Raw genomic sequence first — 19,194 nt, 5'->3', positions numbered from 1 at the left:
AATGATCTTCGGCTATGCTTCTGGTTTCTAACTCTTCTTTTCCTAAGGTGACATTTATTCCCCTAAGCCTCAGACACTGAAGATCTGGGTCTTCAAACACTCTAAAGCAGGAGTTGGCAAACTGACTTGCTGGCTGAATGCCTGTTTCTGCAAATAAAGCTGTATTGGAATAGGCACTCTGGTTCACTTTTGAATTCTCTCTATAGCTTCTGCACTGCAATGGCAGAGCTGAGGAGTTGTACAGAGAATGTATGGGCCACAAAGCTGAAATTATCTATCTGGCCCTTTACAAAAAAAAGTTTGCTGATCCCTGCTCTGAAAGATAAAATCCTATATAAAAGTGGGGTTGTATAATATCTATTACTTGGAACATGCTTTTCTCATGTAATAATAATATATTGTGAATATCTTTCAAGGTTATTACATAACATCTATAATATTCTAATATGTACACATGGTGGTGAATGAAACAATATAAAGAAACACAATAACAGACAATAATAATGGCCTTATCCTCACCACTATCATTCCAGTTTCTTTCTAACTTACAGTTAAGAAAAGGTCAGGGACATTTTGTAAAGCTATGAAAAACCAAAACACCTAGTGCCCTGAGGGCTTGACTCCTGCCAGGCACCTAATAAAATGACCACCTCTAGGCTTCCCTTTAGTTTAGTTTATTTAAGGGAAGGGAAAAAACAGTAATTCTCTTCTCTGTGGTCCACCTCCACTCCGCATTTTGTAGGGCAAGAGTGACAAAAGCAAGATTCCAAGAAGTTCAGTGACGCTGACGACCAGTATGATACAGCGTTGGCCAAAAAGTTTGTATTCTTTGTAACACGAAAGCAGAAACCTAGTAAGGCTTCCAGCCTCTAGTCCAGAGGGAGTTACGAATCACAAGCCAAGAAAATGGCTTGAAACCTTTCATCATGACACAAAGTAGGAAATTATATGATTTATAATAATTTATGAAAGTGAAAGTCACTCAGTCATGTCCGACTCTTTGCCACCCCATGGACTGTAGCCTGCCAGGCTCCTCTGTCCATGGAATTCTCCAGGCTGGAATACTGGAGTGGGTTGCCATTCCCTTCTCCAGGGGGTCTTCCCAAACCAGGGATTCGAATCCAGGTCTCAAGCATTGCAGGGAGATTCTTTACCATCTGGGCCACCAGGGAAGCCTAAGAATACTAAAGTGGGTATATATAATAATTTATATTATATATAATTTATAAAATATATTACATACATATGAATGTATAAGTGAAACAAAAGTCTATGAAACAGAGCCTGTCCTTATGATCTGCAATGTCTTCTATATTTTCTACCCTATTGCTGTTCTCAAAATGTTGATTATAAACCACTATTTGATAACCCAATAAAGATGCACCGCCCATTTTGAATTCATAGTGAGCTAACAACTACCCCTAAGCCGCAAGCTTTGCAACTTCTTCATGGTTATTATTATTATTATTTTTTGTTCTACTTGTTTATGAATCATTACAGGAATAACACTGTTTAAAAGGAATGAATCTGTGACGTCAGAAGATGATGTACAAGAATTTTCACAGCAGTATCGCTGTAATGGCTCCAAACTAGAAACTTTGCAAATGCCCAAGGGCAGGAGACAGAACATACTCTTATATTCACTTAGTGTAATAACTGTTCAGGTGCTTTGCTGGAGCAGCTGTGAAGGATACCCCACGTCCAAGGTAAGAGAAACCCAAGTAAGACGGCAGGCACTGAGAGAGGGCATCAGAGGGCAGACACACTGAAACCACAATCACAGACAACTAACCAATCTGATCACACAGACCACAGCTTATGTAACTCAATGAAACTAAGCCATGCTGTGTGGGGCCACCCAAGACGGACGGGTCATGGTGGAAAGGTCTGACAGAATGTGGTCCACTGCAGAAGGGAATGGCAAACCACTTCAGTATTCTTGCCTTGAGAACCCCATGTACAGTATTAAAAGGCAAAAAGATAGGACACTGAAAGATGAACTCCCCAGGTTAGTAGGTGCCCAATATGCTATTGGAGATCAGCGGAGAAATAACTCCAGAAAGAATGAAGGGATGCAGCCAAAGCAAAAACAACACCTAGTTGTAGATGGGACTGGTGATAGAAGCAAGGTCCAATGCTGTAAAGAGCAATATTACATAGGAACCTGGAATGTTAGGTCCATGCTGCTGCTGCTAAGTCGCTTCAGTCGTGTCCGACTCTGTGCAACCCCATAGACGGCAGCCCACCAGGCTCCCCCGTCCCTGGGATGAATCAAGGAAAATTGGAAGTGGTCAAACAGGAGATGACAAGAGTGAACATCGATATTCTAGGAATCAGCGAACTAAGATGGACTGGAATGGGAGAATTTTAACTCAGATGACCATTATATCTACTACTGTGGGAAGGAATCCCTTAGCAGAAATGGAGTAGCCATCATAGTCAACAAGAGTCCAAAATGCAGTACTTGGATGCAATCTCAAAAATGACAAAATGATCTCTGTTCGTTTCCAAGGCAAAGCATTCAGTATCATGGTAATCCAAGTCTATGCCCCAACCACTAACACTGAAGAAGCTGAAATTTAACAGTTCTAAGATGTCCTTTTCATTATAGGGGACTGGAATGCAAAAGTAGGAAGTCAAGAAACACCTGGAGTAACAGGCAAATTTGGCCTTGGAATACGGAATGAAGCAGGGCAAAGGCTAATAGAATTTTGCCAAGAGAATGCACTGATCATAGCAAACACCCTCTTCCAACGACACAAGAGAAGACTCTACACATGGACATCACCAGATGGTCAACACCGAAATCAGATTGATTACATTCTTTGCAGCCAAAGATGGAGAAGCTATATACAGTCAGCAAAAACGACCGGGAGCTGACTGTGGCTCAGATCATGAGCTCCTTATTGCCAAATTCAGACTTAAATTGAAGAAAGTAGGGAAAACCACTAGACCTCTCAGATATGACCTAAATCAAATCCCTTATGATTATACAGTGGAAGTGAGAAATAGATTTAAGGGCCTAGATCTGATAGATAGAGTGCCTGCTGAACTATGGACGGAGGTTTGTGACATTGTACAGGAGACAGGGATCAAGACCATCCCCATGGGAAAGAAATGCAAAAAAGCAAAATGGCTATCTGGGGAGGCCTTACAAATAGCTGTGAAAAGAAGAGAAGCGAAAAGCAAAGGAGAAAAGGTAAGCTATAAACATCTGAATGCAGAGTTCCAAAGAACAGCAAGGAGAGATAAGAAAGCCTTCATCAGCGATCAGTGCAAAGAAATAGAGGAAAACAACAGAATGGGAAAGACTAGAGATCTCTTCAAGAAAATCAGAGATATCAAGGGAATATTTCATGCAAAGAGGGGCACAATATAGGACAGAAATGGTATGGACCTAACAGAAGCAGAAGATATTAAGAAGAGGTGGCAAGAATACACAGAAGAACTATACAAAAAAGATCTTCACAACCCAGGTAATCACGATGCTGTGATCACTCACGTAGAGCCAGACATCCTGGAATCTGAAGTCAACTGGGCCTTAGAAAGCATCACTACGAACAAAGCTAGTGGAGGTGATGGAATTCCAGTTGAGCTATTTCAAATCCTGAAAGATGATACTATGAACGTGCTGCCCTCAATATGCCAGCAAATTTGGAAAACTTAACAGTGGCCACAGGACTGGAAAAGGTCAGTTTTCATTCCAATTCCAAAGAAAGGCAATGCCAAAGAATGTTCAAACTACCGCACAATTGCACTCATCTCACACGCTAGTAAAGTAATGCTCAAAATTCTCCAAGCCAGGCTTCAACAATACATGAACCGTGAATTTCCAGATGTTCAAGCTGGTTTTAGAAAAGGCAGAGGAACCAGAGATCAAATTGCCAACATCCGCTGGATCATCGAAAAAGCAAGAGAGTTCCAGAAAAACATCTATTTCTGCTTTATTGACTATGCCAAAGCCTTTGACTGTGTGGATCACAATCAACTGTGGAAAATTCTGAAAGAGATGGGAATACCAGACCACCTGGCCTGCCTCTTGAGAAACCTGTATGCAGGTCAGGAAGCAACAGTTAGCACTGGACATGGAACAACAGACTGGTTCCAAATAGGAAAAGGAGGATGTCAAGGCTGTATATTGTCACCCTGCTTATTTAACTTCTATGCAGAGTACATCATGAGAAACGCTGGACTGGAAGAAGCACAAGCTGGAATCAAGATCGCCGGGAGAAATATCAATAACCTCAGATATGCAGATGACACCACCCTTATGGCACAAAGTGAAGAGGAACTAAAAAGCCTCTTGATGAAAGTGAAAGAGGGGAGTAAAAAAGTTGACTTGAAGGTCAACATTCAGAAAACGAAGATCATGGCATCCGGTCCCATCACTTCATGGGAAATAGATGCGGAAACAGTGGAAACAGTGTCAGACTTTATCTTTTGGGGCTCCAAAATCACTGCAGATGGTGACTGCAGCCATGAAATTAAAAGACGCTTACTCCTTGGAAGAAAAGTTACGACCATCCTAGATCGCATATTGAAAAGCAGAGACATTACTTTGCCGACTAAGGTCCGTCTAGTCAAGGCTATGGTTTTTCCAGTTGTCATGTATGGATGTGAGATGGATGTAAGAGTTGGACTGTGAAGAAAGCTGAGCACCGAAGAATTGCTGTTTTTGAATTGTGGTGTTGGAGAAGACTCTTGAGAGTCCCTTGGACTGCAAGGAGATCCAACCAGTCCATCCTAAAGGAGATCAGTCCTGGGTGTTCATTGGAAGGACTGATGCTGAGGCTGAAACTCCAATACTTTCACCACCTGATGCCAAGAACTGACTCACTGGAAAAGACCCTGATGCTGGGAAAGATTGAGGGCAGGAGGAGAAGGGGATGACAGAATATGAGATGGTTGGATGGCATCACCGACACAAATGGACATGGGTTTGGGTGGACTCCGGGAGTTGGTCATCGACAAGGGAGGCCTGGCATGCTGCAATTCATGGGGTCGCAAAGAGTCGGACACGACTGAGTGACTGAACTGAAACTGAATAACTGTTCAACAATGAGAACGAATAATCTATATATTATTTTATGCAACAACATGGATTAATTCCTCAAACAAAATGTTGCAAGAAAGAAGCCAGGACAAATGAGTATAGGCCACATTCGAATTATAGAAAGCATAAAAACAGGCAAAATTCATCTTAGGTTGTGAGAAGCCAGGATAGTGGTTATCCTTAGGAAGAGGTAACAGCTGTTAAGGGACCTGATGGGGGTTTCTAGGGTGTTGGGAATGTTCTGTTTGTTGATTTTCGTGCTGGTTATGACACAGGAAGGGGCAGGGCACAACCTTTAAAAGAATGGCATGGCCTGTTGTGTCGTTTAGTCGCCCAGTCCTGTCCAACTCTTTTGCCACCCCATAGACTGTAGCCCACCAGGCTCTTCTGTCCATGGGATTTCCCAGGCAAGAATACTGGAGTGGGTTGCCATTTCCTTCTCCAAAGGATCTTCCTGACCCAGGGATGGAACCTGTGTCTCCTGCATTCCCAGGCAGATTCTTCCCAGCTGAGCCACCAGGGAAGCCCAGAGGCATGGCCTGAGGACACAGCATAAAGTGATTAGAACTAACTAGGTCCAAAACGGACTTCCCTGGTGGCTCAGACGGTAAAGCGTCTGTCTACGATGCGGGAGACCCGGGTTCGATCCCTGGGTCGGGAAGAACCTCTGGAGAAGGAAATGGCAACCCACCCCAGTACTGTTGCCTGGAAAATCTCATGGACAGAGGAGCCTGGTAGGCTACAGTCCATGGGGTCTCAAAGAGTTGGACAAGACTGAGCAACTTTACTTACTAGGTCCAAAATGGCCATGAGTTGTCTTCCATAAAGGTCAAACAGTGGGCAGTGGGCCAATTCCTAGAAATCCCCACCCTTTCCCCAAGATAGCTGGAATACTCCTCCTACTCATTAGCCTATGTAATTACCCACCCCTATCAATTCTGACAGCCAGATACCCTGCTGCCTCTTGGGCCTCTCTTGCCTTTCAAGATGGTCCACACTCTTGAGTACTCCCTGAAGAACCCTTCTTTCCCTCCACTATGGCTCATTCTTGAATTCCTTCCTGCACAAAGCCAAGAACCTACACTTGGTGGCCATCCCAGGGACTCAGATGTGACCATCCTTTTGTCCCCACACTTTCCCTCCTGTGACAGTTACAGGAATATGGTGAACTGCGATGACTCATCAAGCTGTACATTTATGACAGGTGTACTTTTCTGTATGTATATTATACCTCCATAAACAGGTTGGTTTTTTTTTTCAATTAAAAAAGGTAAGTGCCGAAGGGGCTGACTCAGCCACTGCCAGGCTTCAGGGCAATAACCCTGGGGGCAGAGCGAGTGGGAACCACCCCCTCAAGTGAGGAGAGAACAGGTTGAGGCCCTGGGGCCTGGAGCAGAGAGACTTGAGAACACTGAGCTGTTTGGGAACAGGATGGATCCTGAGGCTCAGGGGCCAACAGGCCCAGTGGGCCATTCCTCAGAGCTTCAGCCCAAATTCATACCTAGGACACAGAGAGACATGTAGGCTGCCCAGGAACCTGGAAAATGATGATCTCATAAAAGTATATCATTTAATTTTAACAACTCATTATCATTTCTTTTAAAGCAAGCAAGGCAAAATCCATCCTATTCAAGGAACTTTGGTCTCAGTCTGAAAGACTAAATGCTGGAGGACAAGGACACAACATATAATTTGATCCCAGGGGAGAAAAACAGGCCTCTCTCTTGCTGTTGTAAATTATGGATAGAAAAAGCTTTCCTTTTTCACAAGTACTCAATGTCCCCTCATATGTTTCCTCACCTGGTGACCTCAGGGCTCTAGAAAGCTCCTCAGTCATGGGTCAAGTCCCAGTCAGGGAGTGGATACCTCAACCATTTCCCACGATCTCTGATATTAAGGAGACATTATTCCCAGAAATCCTACCCCGTGTGGTTTAGAGGGCAATCTTGGCCCGGTACTCTTACTTAGAGCATCAGCTCTGAAATATGAATATGCCAAACAATCATACAAAGTGCTTTTTTGGGGGGTGGGCCCTTCAGATTCGTTAATTTCTATTGATCTGTCTTCAATTAAACTGATTCTTTCATCTGTTATTTCCAGTCTGCTGTTAAGCCCATTTGTTGAATTTTTAAATTTTGATATATTTTCAGTTCCAGAATTCCCATTTGGCAATTTTTTTTATAGTTTCTATTTCTCTGCTAAGAGTTCCTATTTATTAAATCATTACAAGTAATCCTTAATATGCTTGAGCATTTTAAGAGGTACTTATAAATGCCCTGTCCACTAATTCTATCACCTGGCTCATCTTGGGGTCAGTCTCCGTAGTCCATAAATGACCTTTTCTTTTGAGTAGAGGTAATGTTCTCCTATGTCTTACGTTTACTAATTTTGGATAACCCTGGACATTGCAAATGATATGCTGCAGAGACTCAGGATTCTGTTACACTTCTTGGAAGAGTATTTGGTTATTTGCTATAACATTCCAGTGACTTGGCTATGCTCTAACTCCAAGTTCTGTCTTCCCTAGAGTGGATGGCAGCTGTCCTCTTCATCCAGCTCTTTAGCCTCAGCTGGACTGCTTGGGGTCTGCCCCACACACCCACAATTCAGGGGTCAACTAGAGGTTTGGACACAGCTCCAAACAGAACTTGGGATTCAACCTGTGTGTTTTCTCCTTTGCAGGTCATCCCCCACAACTCTCCAGGTGCTGCATTGTAGCCCTGAACTCTGTCCTCCGGGTAGTCACTGCAGTAAGAGCGAGTGTTTACTGAGCCTGAGCCGTCCTGCTTGCTCTGAGATAGATAAGCCATAAAGCCTGCAGACCCATCCAGTGCCACTGCTATCTCCCAAGCGGCCCCGTCATTCAAACGTTGCCTCTGCCTGTTTGGGTTGCTCTCTGGTGCCTTCATGTAGTTGTTTTCATATTTTGCCCAGCATACACAGTTGTTTTCTGTGGGAGGGCTGGTCTGATAAGAGAAATTCCGCCATTACCAGGAGAACCCAGGCCCTGGTGTGCTAATATAAAGTTGTGCAGGGTCAGGCGCCCCTTCCAGAGGATATTGACTCAGTAGACTTGGGTGAGGCCCAAGAGCCTACACTGTAGAAAACTGTTCAAACACCTCCTATCACATTGATTCCTCCTTATTTATTATGCATATACTCACAGAAAATCTAACCTAAGCTATATTTATTTACCAGAGAAAAACAACCAAAAATGCATACTTGACCACCAGTGTTGGTGACCCAGTAAAGCTCATGGATCCTCCTGAAGGGGCACAAGCTCAGGATTGATTCAGTGGTTTGCAAGACACAGCATGGAGCCATGGGAATGGCAGAGACAAAGCAAGCAGATCAAGAGACCCTGGGTTTGTCCCCTAGCAGTGGGCCTATAGACATGGTCCCCTTCAGAATCCCCGTGCTCAAAGAAAGGAAAGGACTGATTCAGGTCAGACTGGCAGGGCTTAAGAAAAGCCTGCAAACTGGAATCCTGGCTCTCCCTTACAGTGGCTGAATTTTAAGCTACTCAAGAACAGACCACACTTACTTCCTCACCACTACCAGCTCACTACCAGCACTCTGCCCGACTGGAGTAGGCACTCAATAAATATTTGCTAAATAAATAAAGAAAGTTATTTTCTGGTGCAGGAGGTTATCAAGTGAGTGATCTGGGCCAAAAGGCACTATGCATCAGAGAGAGCAACCTCTCCAATGAGAGCTCTTATCTGGAAACAAAATCAAAACACCCTAAGTGGCTAGTCACTGAATACAACTCAATCTGAAAGCCTTCCAAGACTGGCCTCACTCAATTTTCCCACCAAAGGGAGGCTCAATTCTTGCACTTATTTTAATAACATCTGTATCACAGGTACACTTACTGTATTGGAATTTTCTTGAAATTCAGAATCTGTGGACAGAAGGCTTAAATTCCTCAGACAAAGTGAGTGATTTGTATCCTGTGAAAGAAAAAAAAATTCTAATTGACAAACAATTGGGATTTACTGTATTCTATTACGTAATAAAACACTTGATTACAGTGTCCCTAAGATTCCAAATGTCTATAAAATAAAAAACTATTCAAAACAAAGGCTACCTGAATTATTTCAATTTTTAAAATCCTGATATTCTTAAGAAGAAATTGTTTACGTTCTTAAACATGGTTAGTAGAGTTTAAGAATTATCTCATGACTCAGGCTCCAGAGTAACAAAAGCTATAATAACATGAAATCAATAATATTTGTGAAATTGGTCTATCATTGACAAAGCAATTTTACATGACTTCATTTACTATTAATATAATCCTCTGTAGTATTATTTCACATTCCCATTCTAAGTATAAGAAAATTAATGCTAAGATTAGCAGTGACCAGTCCAAAAATCACTAACATAACACAGACCCATTGCTTCTGACTGAAAGTCCACCTTCCATTACTTCACTATGTCCCCAGCATGGGCATCTCGGGGACTGTCACTTAGAGTGGTGCTGAGGGGTTACTATTCCTATACCGGTGTCTGGGCTAACTCAGAATTCTGGATTCCTAGAATGCCAGTTGTGATTCAAATACTTTATGCAGTCGCCTTACTTTACCTCATGCATCATAAGTTCTGATTCGTGCAAGTATTTAACAAATACTCACTGAGCATCTAATATGTATTAAGCCCTGTTCCAGGCCCAGGGATACAATAATAAAGTCCCTGCCACCAGAGAGAGGGGGCCAGACAAAAAACCAAATAAATATACAGTATATAAGAGAGTAAGGGAAGTGGAGAAGGCCAGGGGAGGAGACGCTCTTTTATCAGATCAGGAAGGGACTCAGATAAGGTGGCCTTAGAGCAGATACTGAAGAAGGCAAGGGCCATGCACACATGTGGGGACAGTGATTCATGCAGAGGGCACAGCACACACAAAGGCCTGGAGGCAAGGCAGGCTTCCTCAGTTCAAGGAACCACAAGGTGGGTGGTGCAGCTCAAGTGAATGCCAACCAGTCCATTCTGAAGGAGATCAGCCCTGGGATTTCTTTGGAAGGAATGATGCTAAAGCTGAAGCTCCAGTACTTTGGCCACCTCATGGGAAGAGTTGACTCATTGGAAAAGACTCTGATGCTGGGAGGGATTGGGGGCAGGAGGAGAAGGGGACGATCGAGGATGAGATGGCTAGATGGCATCACGGACTCGATGGACGTGAGTCTGAGTGAACTCCAGGAGTTGGTGATGGACAGGGAGGCCTGGCGTGCTGCGATTCATGAGGTCGCAAAGAGTCAGACACGACTGAGCGACTGAACTGAAATGAAAAGAGAAGTGAGCATGCCAGTGTCTAGGACTTTCTGGACCACTGTAAAGATTCTAACTTTTACCTTAAATGATATAAGAAGCTACTGAAGGGTTATAAGCAGAGAACAGACATGATTTGCCTCATTGTTTAGGAAGATCAGAGTGGAGTATCAGTGGGGAGAAGAGAGGGGAAAGGTGCTAAGAAAACCACTTAGCAGGTCATTGCAAGAATCCAGGCCAAACAATGACAAGGGCTTGAATGAAGTAATCAGATCAGATTCTAGAAAGATGGAACTGATAGATGCTGGTGGGTGTGTGGAATGAGGGAAAAAAAAAGGAGAAGTCAAGAATGACTCCAGTATTTTTGGCCTGCGCCACTAGAAAAACAGAAGTGCCATTTACTAAGATGTGGAAGACTGCAGGAGGAACAGGTTGGACGCGTCAGGACTGGGAAACGTAGGGGACAGCTGGGTGGAGACATCGAGTAGGAGGTTGAATACATGTCTAAAGCTCAGGAAGAAATCTGGGCTAGAGATATAAATTTAGGACTCAAGGCAATCCTGATAGCTTTGAAAGCCTAAGACTAGAGCAGATTTGCTCCAATGGGGAGCTAACAGTCAGCCAAGTGATGTGAAGTCTGGACCCTGTGCACTGAGGCCTCCAATGAGCAGAAGCTACCAGTGAGAAACTGTGATTGTTGCAAAACGAGAAAACGGATCATGACTTCATAAATGCAGCTTTATGGACAAAGACTCTCAAATCTTAGTGTTTTTATCTGGTTTTACAGACAGTGAGACTGAGTCACAAAGAAGCCATTTGCCTAAGGTCATGCGTCTAGTGGTAGAGCTTGGATGTGAATTCAGACTCTTCGCAACCAATGCTGTTTTGCCTCCTATGATGGGGGGGCGGCGGGTGGTCAAAAACCAGGCTCTGGAATCAGATGGTCTGCCTAAAGGGTGCTAATTACAAGCTTTGGATACTTAGGCAAGTTATTTAATTTCTCCTTACCTCAGGTTTCTCTATCAGTGGTATGGGAATAAGAATACTGACCTCTTGTAAGCAGGGTAATTCACTTAAGAAAACTTAGCATAGTACTTGGCATACAGTAAACATTCAGTAAATATTAGTTATTTTTACCAATAAGACACAGAAGGAAGAGTCCTTTTAAAGGGATCCTTTTCTGTTTAAAAATCAGAAACCACAGAATCATGCTGTCTCTGCCCAAATCAAAACCATATTACATACTTTAAGAACCTTGTTATTCTAAAGGGGGTCAGTGAGCTTCCAATTTATTTATAAAACAGTAAAATAATAACAGTTCTCACTTTTGGGGTGCAAAAGACATAAGGTAAGTGCCCAATACCATATCAGAGTAGTAACAGTAAATTTATCCCAGGATCTCTCTGGAAAGAAACCACAGAGGAGAGGGCTTGGTGAAGAAAAACAGACAAAACCACCTAAACCTCTGCAGAGGTTTGTCTGTGGTTCAGTGCCTTAAAGGCAGTGGCTGTCGAACCATTAGGTCTGCAGACAATTCTAAAGGGCAGGGGACCACCCCCCCCACCCCACCCCCAGACTCCACCTGGTTCTCCAGTGATGGATTAATGGAAGGGTAAAGCAAATCATTAAATCGTGTCCAAAACTCAAGTTCAAATGTACCATTTTACACGACATGAATGGGAAAATAACACCCTTCGAGAGCACCTGGCCGACCCTTTGGTAGCCATTCTGAGACCTCTGGTTCCAAGACACCTCTTACACCAGACCTGACGGAGGGGAGGTGGAGCCGAATCAGGGGCTGACGCACAGGGAGCCTGGTGAAATTTCTGGCTTCTGCCACCCCCTCACAAAGACATAGATCTTGACACTGATTCCTTTTCTCTCGCTAACAGATTTAGAGAGAAGGCATTTTAACAGGAGGCACAAACAACTGTCACTGTTCTACGCGGCCCAGGTCAAAATGAGAGACAAAACACTCCACACCTCTGATCCGTTGTGATTTAGAAGTGCACTGTACGAGTTTCCTTTGTTATCGTGACCTTTCATGTGACTTTTGAGACTGTATTGAGTGCTGAATGTTTTCTCACAGCCATTACTGGGGCAGAAAAAGGGTCTTTCACCTGCAAGAATGAAAAGAGGTGTTAATTTCACCATAAAACCATTTCACTGGATGGAGACATCTACTCTCCCCTAACACAGGGAAGTAAACATGCTAATGAGGGTTCAGGTAATACACTGGATCAATTATCCACAAGTTAATCAGCCCAGTCCTAAAATTTAATGCAGAGCAAAGCACTGAGAATGGCCTGCTCCTAGGAAGTTAAAAGAGAATCTAGTTTCTTTTTCCCCTCCTCAGATTCTTTACTGAGTATCTCTGAATTGGCTTCATTTCTTAAGGTTAAGCTCCTGAGTCCAGTCTTTAGATCCTTTTTAAAGGATCTAAATGTCTGAGAGGAACTCAAACATTATAGGTGAAGGCCAACTGATTAGACTTGCTCTCTCCACAAAGCTGTACAGGTTTCAATGGAAACACTCGTATTTACTGGCTCAACGAAGGTTAAAAGATAAAAATTAGCCTAAACTCACCAGTATGTGTACGGACGTGAGTTTTAAGGTGGTGGCTTGCTGCAAATGCTTTTCCACAGCCATCATGATCACACCTAAGGAAGTTGTTTAAGCAGAAATGATAGCAGTCATTAGCTAATCGACCTTTATCTTCAGTATCTCTTGTAAATACAAACTTAAATTAAAGCTGCTCAGAACACTATGATCAGATCGACAAAATGGGTTTTACAGATGGGAATGATGAAAGGTCCCTGGAAAATAAGGTGACAAATCTGGGATGAGAGGGAGGCTGGCCCAGGAAACGTGTTTCTTGTCCTACAGGTAAGGTACATGCTGAGAGCCCTAACAATAAAAGCCTTCTGATGAATGACCCAACAGAATTCTATTGACAGTGAGAACGCATATGGAAAGTCTACTGTGGCAAATGAAACACCAGGAGTATCAGTGATGGGTAGAGAGGCTTTCACATAGGCACAGGGCCTGAAATACAACACTAGAGCAAAACCAGTTAGAATACACTGGCTACAATGTGATTATCTGTCGTCTTCAGAGAACTTTTCTCTTTTACTTGCTTGATAACTAAAGCCAGAGGGACTATTTCCCTCCTTAGGACTCCAAGGGCATTTACCCACAGGCTACTTTTGTGGCACCCGTCATTCCCAGTCTTATTTTATCTCTGTGTGCATACATTTTTATCTCTTCTCCTAGACTGCGCTTCCTTTGAGGGCAGGGTCCATGTAGTTCTTCACATCTGCTGTAGTTCTTGCACACAGCAGGCATTCGGTCACTATTTACATGAATGAATGCATATACTTATAAGCCAAAATATTTTATTTCTTTAAATAGAAAACTTCTCTAAAGCATTTTACTTTTTAAGTACATAAAATCATTGCATCTAAAGCCCCATCTAACATTCAAGAAAATTTAGCAGTTTTAATCATGACAAAAACACGTGTAATTGAATAGAAATCAGAATCCCCTTGATAGCCCTATGGGGAAAAAAGCAACCCAAGCTTCACAATAGCTGGAGAGTAACCAACTAGGATCCAAATATTCTTGCCTTTAGAGGGGCCATGGCTCAGAAATGTATCTGTAATTCTTAAAAAACACACTTCCATTTAATTGGTGTTTAAGAGTTGACTGTCCCTGAAGACTGTCTGATTTTCAGGTGTCCTAATGAGATGAGTGATTTGAGAATAGAAAGGCAGCATATTTAATGCCATGAATGTAACAGCAATCCCTCCTGCCTAAATTCAGAGACATGTTTATAGGCAGTTTTCAGTAATATATCTATGTTAAATTTAGGACGGATCCTTACAAACTGATTACCTCATTAAAAACATCATATAGTCACTCCAAAGTTGTTTTTCAACCCCTGCTGAATGCCCAGAACCACACTATATGCTGTGAGCCCAGGAGAAATTAGATGGTACAACTCCTTCCTTCAAGCTTATATTTATACATGTATCAATTCAATATATAAGTGTGTTCACATATATATATATATATAAATGGAAATCTATAGATAAAAATGGATGCTCCTAGCACTGTTTACAATAGCCAGGACATAGAAGCAACCTAGATGTCCATCAGCAGACAAATGGATAAGAAAGCTGTGGTACATACACACAATGGAATATTAAAAGCTATTAAAAAGAATGCATTTGAATCAGTTCTAATGAGGTGGATGAAACTGGAGCCTATTATACAGAGTGAAGTAAGTCAGAAAGAAAAACACCAATACAGTATATTAATGCACATATATGGAATTTAGAAAGATGGTAATGATGACCCTATATGCGAGACAGCAAAAGAGACACAAATGTAAAGAACAGACTTTTGGACTCTGTGGGAGAAGGCGAGGGTGGGATGATTTGAGAGAATGGCACTGAAACGTGTATTACCATATGTGAAACAGATCATCAGTCCAGGTTTGATGCATGAGACAGGGTGCTCAGGGCTGGTGCACTGGGATGACCCTGAGGGATGGGATGGGGAGGGAGGTGGGAGGGGGGTTCAGGATGGGGAACACACATACTCCCATGGCTGATTCATGTCAATGTATGGCAAAAACCACTACAATACTGTAAAGTAATTAGCCTCCACTTAACATAAATTGATTAATTTTTTTAAAAACGACGCTCCTATAATGTTTATATGTACACATGACATATTACAAAGCAACAACCAAACAAGTGATTAAAAGAAAGCAAAACAATACTTGCACCACTAGCTTAAGTATTTTTACCCCTCCTCCCCTCCTCCCCTCTTCTTAGGTAGGTATCCTTGCCCCTGTGCTCGGCATCTCATTCTCAGACTGTCTGGTTACTTGTTCTTTTCCACCAGAGCAGACTAAGGTTCTCAGGAGGAGAGCCTACATCTTAGCATTTCTCTAGTGCTGATGAGGGAGTTTCAGTAAACCCTTCATGAAAGTAAAGGGAAAGAGTGAGGCAGAGAAGCCATCACCCACAGAGCAGGTGGAGACGCTCGTGGGCCCCATCACCCCTCCTTCAGTCTGCAGTGGTTTACAGCTATCCTGGGGAGAGCAAGCACTGCCCAAAGAACTAGCACAGGGAATTTCCTTCCCATTCTGAAAAATACTAGAGTACATCAAGACACCCCCGTGAAACCTAGTCAGTGATAAATAGAAAACAGCAAAACCCACCGAAATGGCTTTTCTCCTGTATGGGTTCGAATGTGCTTCCTCAGATCACTGAGTGTGGTGAAGTACTTGCTGCAGCCTTCAGATTCACAGTTAAACGTCTTCCCTGTGTGAAGCCTCTGATGTGCTTTCAGCCTGCAAGATACCCCAGAGAAATCCCCTTTGTCATAATGCACGCCAGAGCTTTCCCACGTCAGCGTAATGTGCATCAAGGTCAAGTACATAAGAATTCTACAGTCATAATACACTAATATCAACATTTTGTGCTCAAAGAGAAATTCAAAGAATTATACAGCAGAGTGGTATGAGTGTGACCCTGAAGCCAGGCTGCCTGGGACTCAAATTCTGGTCTCCTCTACCAGAAGGGGATCTTGACCCAGTTACAAACCTCTCTGCTTCCATTCCCTTTGCAGCACGCAGGACACTGCCTGCCACGCAGTGAGTGCTTTTTGGGTACGTGTGCTCAGCTGTGTCCACCTCTTTGCGATCCTATGGACTGGAGCCCGCCAGTGTTAGCTATTACTGTGTTTGGTGTGTGACAGCCAATGCTGAAGACTAATATAAGTCTCCTGATATAAACGGTAGAAAAGAGAAATGGCTGACGAGCAGACCACTTCCCACTTCTTGAGGGGAGAAAAAAGTTAATCTTCAAGCTGAGGCTGGGAAGGAAATCAAAGAACCCTTAATTCCAAGCTCCTGAGCCAATAGGAGATATTATTCCATACCAACTACTAAAATCCTCAGGCCGGGATGTCATTCTGGGAGATACAGATCCAGACACAAAGCTTCTCTGACTGCAACCGATCCAGGGCGTGTCCATGTTTAAGTAACAGCTCCTCTGAGGAGCTGTCAGCAGCTGAGCGCAGCTGCCCGCTTTCAAGCCCAGTGCAGGGGGAGCGCCATGGTCGCGGCAGAGCTGGGCTTGGGGGCTGGGTGCTGACCTGTAGAGCGTGTTAAACGCCTTCTCACAGCCCTGCACGTCGCACTCAAATGGCTTCTCCTTCGTGTGCACCCGCACGTGGATCCTGAGGCTGTAGGAGGTGAGGAAGGCCTTGCCGCAGCCCTCCTGGTTGCAGACGAAGGTGTACTCCCCTCGGTGGGTCTTCTGGTGGGTGCGCAGGTTGCCTGCTGTGCTGTAGGTGCGGGGACAGCCCTCAAAGGTGCACTGGTACCGCTTTACCTGGCAGATGGAGGACACCTGGTCAGTGGCACAACAGAGCTGCCCAGCACCTAACTCCCCCAGAGCTTGGCTCTCAGGAGAGGCAGGTGAGATACACAGGCTTCTGTCGTCGACACAGAAAGTACCTCTAACACAAGAGGGAAATCTTCCTGCTGAGCAAATTATACCAGGGCAACAAATGATGAGAGCAATGGGTGAGAGACAAGGCAGAGGCAGTTAAATACTCTACGTGAATATGAGACCGGTGTCCACTCAACACCCACGCCCTAAAGCGGACACATACTACTACACTCACCCACGCTCACATACGACTCTAAGGCTCGACTCAACATCCTGTCCTCTGGGCCTGTAACCTGATGAGAACCAACCAACATAAAACTGAGTTTAAAACATTCTGAAATTTATATACTCAGTCATAGGTGCACTAGTTCAGTTATAAACCAGCACAGTCTCTTCTATAACTTCAGATCTACAAAACAAAAAACGTGTATCACAGATTTCTGGGAATATCTGGTAGTACGGCGCTTCTCAAACTGCTCCTCCTGGTCCCCTTCCCTCACCACCCTTCCTGGAAAGCGTGCCATCTGCAGGAGCCTCCACTTCCTGCAGTGCCGGTGGAACCACTTGGCAAGCTGCCTTCACCGGACAAAACCATGCTCTTGAGCTTGCTGGTGCTCAAACTCTTTCCTTCTTCCCAATTTTCCTTTAGTATTGGAAAAAACTTTCTCACCGATGCCCTCTCCTTCTGAAAATGTGTCCTACACCACAAAGCGATTCCATGGGGCTCTTTGTCTTCTTCCCTGAGTCACTCACTCCTTTTCTTTAACTTCTACATATAAGTTCAGCCCAAAGCTTCTCTCTCATCTTCCGAACCTTCCCCATCTCTCTCCTGGGAAAGGGGAAGCAACACAGCCTTGGCTGGAGAAAAATGAACGCTGGCGCTTAGGTTCAGGACTTTGAGCAGGTCTTTCCACGTCTCGGAACTAAAGGTTCTTTATTTCTACACGGCAGAACTGAATGTCCTGCTGTCTCATGGTGCTTGTGAGCAGAACAAAATGAGCCAAAGCCTCTGTGAAAAGACTCTGTCAATGTCCTGATGCTATACATATCAAGGCGCTGCTGCTGCTGCTAAGTCGCTTCAGTCATGTCCGACTCTGTGCGACCCCATAGACAGCAGCCCACCAGGCTCCCCCGTCCCTGGGATTCTCCAGGCAAGAACACTGGAGTGGGTTGCCATTTCCTTCTCCAAAGCGTGAAAGTGAAAAGAGAAAGAGTTCTGCCTAGTCTTCAGCTTTAGCAGACGTCTTCCCCCTTTACTTCTCATTGCTCTCCACGCTTCAGTCTGCTCTCGCCACACTACTGGTATCCATCCAATAGTTACTGAGCTCCTATACCCCAGGCAACAAGCTAAAAGGTGAACAAGGCAAAAAGCTCTCCTTTTACGGAGCATCATTTTAAGGAGGCACATGTGCACAAATGATTATAGACTGTGCTGAGCTGGGCGATGCACACACCCACGGTGCCTGGGAAGCATACAAAGAGGGAAACCTAATCCTTCTCAGAAAGACTGGACTCAGTGAAGGCTTGGAAACTGAGGCATTCTGTCTGAACTGAGGATGTGTTTTGGTTTGCCTATTGGTCTATTTTTTAGGGATTAACTGAAAAAGTCTTCCTTAGACAAACTGGAAGAGACAGGCATTCCAGAAAGAGGTAACGCCTTGAGAACTACATGCAGAGATGAATGAGAACACTGGTCCAAGAGACCACAAACACACTTCGGTAGGTGACAGACTGGAAAAAGAATCTAGAAAAATGAGTCAAGTCTCCTCAGTTAAGCTGTGAAGTAGAGGAAGAGGACAACAGGGAGCCAAGATATCTTGGTTTTAACCAAGATAGCAATACAACCAGATGAGGGGTTTACAAGAGATCATTCTGGAAGCCTATGGAAGATAGACTGGAAGGGTGAGCGAACAGAAGAAGGGGTAGCAGAGGTTAAGAGAAGGGGGACAACTGTGCAAGACAGAGTGAGAAGAATCCACACTAGGGAAGCGACGGGACTTCCCTGGCAGTCCAGGGGTTAAGACTCTGTGCTCCCAATTATAGGGGGCATGGGTTCAATCCCTGGTCAGCGAACTAAGATCCCACATGCCACACAGCATAAGTAAATAAACTGACAGTGGACATTATGAGAGATGAATTCAGGAGAAAATAAAGGGAGGAAATGAGTGGCTCTGACAACAGTGTGCTGAGGCGTGGTAGCAATGGGGAAAGGCAGAGTCAAGACCAGCTCCCAAGGTTAGGGCCTGCATCACAAAACAGATGGCCACACACCAATTCTGGGCTGGACAGAGGGTGGGGAGAGGTGACAAGTTGGGTTTGAGGTACTGCCAGGTAGCAATGTCTAGTAGTCACACATATAGGCTGGAAGCTAAAAAATAAAGTCTAGTGCAGGAGTTTCTGGTACAC

At 44.0% G+C, this 19,194-nt stretch overlaps 1 protein-coding gene across 2 annotated transcripts in view; it reads right to left on the bottom strand.

Annotated features, from left to right (window-relative positions):
* Positions 1-19,194, bottom strand: part of MTF1 (metal regulatory transcription factor 1) — a 41,263-nt gene that overhangs the window by 7,022 nt on the left and 15,047 nt on the right. For both annotated transcript variants that reach the window (XM_040231637.1, XM_040231638.1), the window contains exons 3-7: positions 16,490-16,728; positions 15,552-15,683; positions 12,908-12,981; positions 12,305-12,441; positions 8,929-9,006 (exon numbers count right to left, since the gene is read on the bottom strand). In XM_040231637.1, coding sequence (XP_040087571.1) covers positions 8,929-9,006; positions 12,305-12,441; positions 12,908-12,981; positions 15,552-15,683; positions 16,490-16,728 — 660 coding nt within the window. The remainder of the gene's footprint in view (positions 1-8,928; positions 9,007-12,304; positions 12,442-12,907; positions 12,982-15,551; positions 15,684-16,489; positions 16,729-19,194) is intronic.

This window comes from Oryx dammah, unplaced genomic scaffold (assembly GCF_014754425.2).
Source record: "Oryx dammah isolate SB20612 unplaced genomic scaffold, SCBI_Odam_1.1 HiC_scaffold_28, whole genome shotgun sequence".
Taxonomy (NCBI): domain Eukaryota; kingdom Metazoa; phylum Chordata; class Mammalia; order Artiodactyla; family Bovidae; genus Oryx; species Oryx dammah.
Note: the sequence above shows the minus strand (reverse complement) of the source record. Positions and strands in the feature narration are given on the sequence as shown.